A 7,155-nucleotide genomic window follows, 5' to 3' on the forward strand; every position below is an offset into this window, starting at 1 on the left:
CTCTGCCATATCACATGTTTTTGGTTTTTTGGGTTTTTTTTTTTTTTAATTGGTGTCACACTTTTGTTTTGCTTTGTTTTTTTGGGGGGGTTTTGTTCTTCAACTATTTGTAAATAGTTTGCACCTTCTTGCATCAGAGCAGAGTTTGATTAATGTCTTCCTCGAGATTTTGGTGACTTTAATTCTAAATTAAGTGGACTATCAGCCGCAAAACATTTTATCTGCAAAATTTTTATTGACCTATATGTTAGGCTGACCTTAAATCTTATGATAATTTGATCACTTACTAATCTTTGTAACTTCTGCATTATGTTCATCCGAAGTGTTAAGACATTCTCGTGACCTGTGTGGTTTGTGCTTCACTGACCTGAAGTCTCAAGGCATATTAGTGACGTATATACTTCATTGGACTGGTGTCTCAAGGAATATTAGAGAACTGTATGTTTCATTGATCTGATGTCTCAAGTTATCCTAGTGGCTTATATGCTGCTTCACTGACCTGAATTCTCAAGACATATTTGTGACTTGTACGCTTCATTGGTCTGATATGTCAAGGAATATTAGTGAACTGTATACTTCATCGGCCTGATGTCTCAAGGCATAGTTGTGGCCTGTTTGCTACATTGATCTGAAGTCTCAAGTTATTTTGGTGACTTATATGCTTCATCCACCTAAAGTCTCAAGTTATTTTAGTGACCAATTTGCTTCATTGACCTGAAGTCTCAAGTTATATTAGTGACTTATATGCTCCATCGACGTATAGTCTCAAGTTACTCCCATAGTGGGCAGGGAGGCACTTATTGTGTCTTCTATCCCCTTATATCTGTTTTTCAACATGCTTTCTGTCTTTGTCTTGGAATGAGATTACTTGGTTTTGTCCTGGCCCAGGCCGGAGTCCTAGCTGGGAGGGGAGAAGTCAAATGCATAGTTATTGTTTTGGGAGATGATATTTTTTTTCCTTGTAAATCATCTCTCTGTTATGTATTATTATTTTGTTATTTTGAATGTATAATGTAAGAATTTGAGTGTATTCCTCTTTGTTGGATTTTATGCTTATGTCCGGATAAGACTTATAGGTGATCTCAAACTAAGTACATTGGTGGCGTGCTCTTGGAATCTACATCTGATCCCTATTTGTTCCCAGTTCCCCCATGTCTTACTTTTTCTTGAGTGCATTAATTGTTATTCTAGAACTTTTTACTATCCCATTTTCTTCCTTTTTACTGGCGCTGATATAACCTAAATGTGTTGCAAGCACAGTAAAACCCTTAAAAACAAACAAACAGTCTCAATTTATTTTAGTGACCAATTTGCTTCATTGACCTGAAGTCTCAAGTTATATTTGTAAATTGTATGCTTTACTGACATTCTTTTGGTCTTGTATGCCTAACTGACATTCTTTTGGTAAATGGTTTCAAGGCATTCATCAGTCACACATTGTATAAGCATAACTCTTAATACTTCTGACCGTGATTTGAATGCCACCCTAGTTTGAAGCTTATGTTTGATTTTGTTTGTTTTGAGGGGGGGGGGTCTGGTGTGTTGTTTTTTTTTTTTTTTGTTTTGCTTTGTTTCTTTATTTTTTCTTTTTCTTTTTTATTGGTGGGGAAGGGGGGGGGGGGGGGGGGGGGGTGAAATGCAATTTAAGACTTATAAATCTCAAGGTATCTAATTAATTTTTTGTGACGCCTATTTGGATTGACATCAACTCCCAATACATTCTAACTGCATTTTTTTGTGACTTGTTTTATGTTAACCTATAGTCTCAAAACATTTTAACTACTGCCTTTTTGACATTGTTTGTAATTTTTGTCGACCGTTATTTTTTCATGATTTATAATTATAAATTGTTTTGGATAAATGAACAAAAAAATGTAATCGTTAATTCATTATATTTTTGAATGATATTATCTACGTTTTTTGGTTTAAAAATGTTTTACTGGGTGGGGTTCCTGACCTCCCATAGAGAGCAGGGAGGTACTTGCTGTGTCTTCTATCCCCTTGTATCTGTTTTCCAATTGCTTTCTGTCTTTGTCTTAGAATGAGATTACTTAGTTTTGTCCTGACCAAGGCCTGAGTCCTTGGCTGGGAGGTAAACTATCGAATGTATTGTTATAGTTTTGGGAGATGATATTTTTTCCTTGGAAACCATCTCTCTGTTATATATTGTTATTTTTTCATCTTTAACATATGATTTGTAACCATTTGAGTGTATTCCTTTTAGTGGGATCTTGTGTTGGTGTCTAGGTGAGACTTTTAGGTGATCTTAAACTAAGTACATTGATAGTGTGCTCTTGTAATCTACATCTGTTCCCTATTTGAACGAATTCCCCTTTGTTTTACTATTTCCTCAAGACTTTTTGATCGTTCATCTAGAATGTTTTTACTATCCAATTTTCTTCCTTTTAACTGGCACTGATATGACCTAAATGTAAAACCCTTAAAAACAAAAACCAACAAAATAAAATGTTTTACCTCTCAAATCATGGTATGTGATAAACTCTCTTTCCTGTCGTTACAAATTGTTTTGTTTTTATGACATCTTTTGTATTATTTTCCAGTATTTTGGATTTCTCTTAGTGATACATGTTTAAAATTGCGTTGCCCAATGTTCAAGGTTACAATAATTTGTTGATTTGTTTGTTGTTGATACCTTTTTAAAAATATACAAAAGTGAGAAAATATTCAATTAATCATATATAGAAATTAGAAATTTTTTTAGAGAAGAGATAACTTATCTCCTCTCTAAAAAAATATCTAATTTCTGAGTCAGCTCCAGTAATTTCTACTTATCAGAAGTACCATTTTGTAAATTTAAGATGTTGCCAAGGCTATTCCATGACACCTTCAATATATATTTTTTTAAATTCTAACAACTTCATATTTTCCATTTAACAAAGGAATAATGACATCAGCAAATTACACGTGTTGTCCAGGTGAACAAGGTAAAGTAAAAGAAATTGCCCGAAGCTGGGCATAAACTGAATTGTCAGGCAAATGTTGGTTCTTCAGATGAAGAAAACTAAATTGAACAAGATGCTTAAACTGCCACTTTCATATCATATTATCTATGATTACACATAATTTTGTTATGCATACTCGCCATGACGATTAACACATGTCTTAATGAATTTCTCTTTTCTGGAACGTAATCCATAGTGGGCAGGGAGGTACTTGCTGTGTCTTCTATACCCCTCTATCTGTTTTCCATTTGCTTTCTGTCTTTATCTTGGAATGAGATTATTTAGTTTTGTCCTGACCCTGGCCAGAGAACTTGGCTGGGAGGGAAACAGTCGAATCTATAGTTATAGTTTTGGGAGATGATATTTTTTGCATTGTAAATCACCTCTCTGTTATGTACTGTTATTTTTAATTTTTTTTTTAACATATTCATTGTAAACATTTGAGTGTATTCCACTTAGTAGGGACCTGTGCTGGTGTCTGGGTGAGACTTTTAGGTGATCTCAAACTAAGTATACGGATAGTGTGCTCTTGGAATCTACATCCGTTCCCTATTTGAACCATTCCCCCTTTGTCTTACTTTTTCCTCAAGTCCTTTTAATTGTACATCTGGAATATTCTTACTATCCAATTTTCTTTCCTGGGTGGGGTTCCTACCTCCCATAGTGGGCAGGGAGGTACTTATTGTGTCTTCTATCCCCCTATATCTGTTTTCCAACTTGCATTCTGTCTTTGTCTTGGAATGAGATTGCTTGGTTTTGTCCTGGCCCTGGTCGGGGTCCTGGCTGGGAGGGAAACAGTCGAATGCATAGTTATTGTTTTGGGAGATGATATTTTTTTTCTTGTAAATCATCTCTCTGTTATGTATTATTTTATTTGTTCTAATTTATAATGTAAGCATTTGAGTGTATTCCTCTTAGTGGGGGCCGTGCTTGTGTCCGGATGAGACTTATTGGTGATCTCAAACTAAGAACATTGATGGTATGCTCTTGGAATCTACATCTGATCCCTATTTGTTCCCAGTTCCCCTTTGTCTTACTTTTTCTTGGATGCTTTAATTGTAATTCTAGAACTTTTTACTGTCCCATTTTCTTCTTTTTACTGGCGCTGCTATAACCTGAATGTGTTGCAAGCGCCGTAAAACCCTTAAAAACAAACAACAAAACAATTTTCTTTTTTACTGATGCTGATGTGACCTAAATTTGTCGCAAGCACCGTAAAACCCTAAAAAACAAACAAAATACCTCTTAATGGACAAATTGTTGCAATAAACTGAGGATTTTAATTTCATATTTAGTAGTATCGCATGATTATGTTTTATTATACTCATTGTTAAATTGTAATATTCTCATATTTACAGAAAGAGTCCGAATTGACATAAAGCTGAAGTGATTATCAGTCCATCACGTACTTGCAGTGACAGTCACTTACAATCATGAGTTGATCTAATTATTTATTTTTCTTAAAATGTAGTCATTTTGAGGTTAAAGGCTCATTGCCCATCAGGGAATGGAACAGTCTCCCACTAAGAAATTTTAGACATTGATAACAGTGACAATACAATTCCAGCAAAACATCACAAATCTATCTATCCAGAAGGAGCGGGTGGTTGGATGGGAGCATCACCCTTGAATCATATACCTATGATGCTCGCATGGGTATACGATCCGATAGTGATGTCGTTTCTTCTTCTCTTTACTACCCTATCCTGCTTCTTTGGTTTGTGATTGTATTTTTGACAGGGATATTTTTTTTTTCTGTAAACCTTCTGCCTGTTTGTTCTTGGTTATTTATAATTTAGATTATGATATCTTTAGGTTATGATTTTGATTTACATTTGTACTATTTTTGTTAGATTGCTTGTTTTTTTGTTTCAGCGGTCTCTCATATAACCTCAATTGTGTTGGAAGAGACCTAAAGCAACAAACAAACCAAAAAATAATATCCAGAAGGGCATTATTACTATTACTGGCAGGCAGATTTGTAAATTTTGTAAACATCTGCAGCGATAGGCAAAGTAGACTAGTTATATCAGGCTTACCTTTTTATTAAAGCATGGATGAGCCGACAATGTTGCAGGCGTTGGTGAATTCTAAATCTTTGTATCCGACTGGCCTGTGTCGTGCATCTTCTGACTGGCCTGTGTGTCGTGCATCTTCTGACTGGCCTGTGTGTCGTGCATCTTCTGACTGGCCTGTGTGTCGTGCATCTTCTGACTGGCCTGTGTGTCATGCATCTTCTGACTGGCCTGTGTGTCGTGCATCTTCTGAGTGGCCTGTGTGTCGTGCATCTTCTGACTGGCCTGTGTGTCGTGCATCTTCTGACTGGCCTATGTGTCGTGCATCTTCTGAGTGGCCTGTGTGTCGTGCATCTTCTGACTGGCCTGTGTGTCGTGCATCTTCTGACTGGCCTGTTGACTGGCCTGTGTGTCGTGCATCTTCTGACTGGCCTGTGTGTCGTGCATCTTCTGATGCCTGTGTCGCATTTGACTGGCCTGTGTGTCGTGCATCTTCTGAGTGGCCTGTGTGTCGTGCATCTTCTGACTGGCCTGTGTGTCTGCACTTCTGACTGGCCTGTGTGTCGTGCATCTTCTGAGTGGCCTGTGTGTCGTGCATCTTCTGACTGGCCTGTGTGTCGTGCATCTTCTGACTGGCCTGTGTGTCGTGCATCTTCTGAGTGGCCTGTGTGTTGTGCATCTTCTGACTGGCCTGTGTGTCGTGCATCTTCTGACTGGCCTGTGTGTCGTACATCTTCTGACTGGCCTGTGTGTCGTTGGCCTGTGTGTCGTGCATCTTCTGACTGGCCTGTTGACTGGCCTGTGTGTCGTGCATCTTCTGACTGGCCTGTGTGTCGTGCATCTTCTGATGGCTTGTGTCGTGCATTTCTGTGGCCTGTGTGTCGTGCATCTTCTGACTGGCCTGTGTGTCGTGCATCTTCTGACTGGCCTGTTGACTGGCCTGTGTGTCGTGCATCTTCTGACTGGCCTGTGTGTCGTGCATCTTCTGAGTGGCCTGTGTGTCGTGCATCTTCTGACTGGCCTGTGTGTTGTGCATCTTCTGACTGGCCTGTGTGTCGTGCATTTTCTGACTGGCCTATGTGTCGTGCATCTTCTGAGTGGCCTGTGTGTCGTGCATCTTCTGACTGGCCTGTGTGTCGCGCATCTTCTGACTGGCCTGTGTGTCGTGCATCTTCTGACTGGCCTGTGTGTCGTGCATCTTCTGACTGGCCTGTGTGTCGTGCATCTTCTTTTTTCCAAGCACTTGCATGGCCGAAAAGAGTCATAATCATATTTTGATTTTCATTGTTACAAAACGGAACTTTTTTTCTTTTATCTTTTTAAATGCGATTTGATAAGCATCTAGTACCTATTTTTCTTGTTAATTTTAGAAAAAAATTGTTTCCCTTCTCTTTAAAAAAATGTTTCTGATACTTGAAAATTACCCGATTTGTTTTGTCTTGTTTTGTTGTTTGAGGGGTTTTTTAGGGGGGGGGGGGGGGGGGGGGGGGGGGGGGAGTTGTTTTGTTTTTGTGTTTCTGTTGTTATTTTTTCAGTCTTTTATTTTGCTTTATTTCTTGCTTTTTTTTTAAAAAAAAAAAAGAGGATCGTTATAAATTTTGTTAACTCTGTTCACCTTGTATTTTCTTGAGCCAGTGATTTATATTTGGTTTAAGAGGATCAGAGGGTTTTTTTGGGGGTTTTTTAAAGTTGTTTTTTGTTGTTGTTGTTGTTGTTTTTTTTTTGGGGGGGGGGGGTTGTTGTAAATATGTGTTTAAATTGGTTACAAAAATATGTGTAGTTCGTGTACAGCAAATAATATCATGGCAAATGTGTACAAACAACTAGGAAGTAGATATATTTAGGCTACGTCTAATATCTAACCAATTTCATTTGATACGAGAAAGGTACAGAACTTTTCTGTTTAAATTTGGTTCAATATTTCTACATGATCGGTGGCTAATAAACTCATATCATGATATCTTTCTGCTGTTTCGAATTATATATTTATATATAAATTTAAAATCATCTATCTCTCTGTTATGTTTTGTTACGCTTTTTGTTTGAATATTATTGGTTTGTAAATGTTTGAGTGCATTCCTCTTAGTCTTAATTTTTTTACTTATCTGTTTTCTTCCTTTTTATGGACGTTGAAATGACCTAAATGTGTGACAAGTTCCGTAATAAACTCTTCAAAA

The 7,155-nt window shown here is 37.4% G+C and overlaps 1 protein-coding gene across 2 annotated transcripts in view; it reads right to left on the minus strand.

Annotated features, from left to right (window-relative positions):
• Positions 1 to 1,628: 1,628 nt before the first annotated feature.
• LOC144966418 (uncharacterized) overlaps positions 1,629 to 7,155 on the minus strand; it is a 5,547-nt gene continuing 20 nt past the window's right edge. The window contains exons 1-2 of one of the 2 annotated variants that reach the window (XM_078902848.1): positions 5,483 to 7,155; positions 1,629 to 5,410 (exon numbers count right to left, since the gene is read on the minus strand). The exon at positions 5,483 to 7,155 is cut by the window's right edge and continues 20 nt beyond it. In XM_078902848.1, coding sequence (XP_078758974.1) covers positions 5,190 to 5,410; positions 5,483 to 6,041 — 780 coding nt within the window. In that variant the 5' untranslated portion in view covers positions 6,042 to 7,155 and the 3' untranslated portion in view covers positions 1,629 to 5,189. The other variant, XM_078902847.1, reaches the window with a different exon arrangement.

This window comes from Berghia stephanieae, chromosome 2 (genome assembly GCF_034508935.2).
Source record: "Berghia stephanieae isolate SIO BIC M18660-M18661 chromosome 2, UCSD_Bste_1.3, whole genome shotgun sequence".
NCBI lineage: Eukaryota > Metazoa > Mollusca > Gastropoda > Nudibranchia > Aeolidiidae > Berghia > Berghia stephanieae.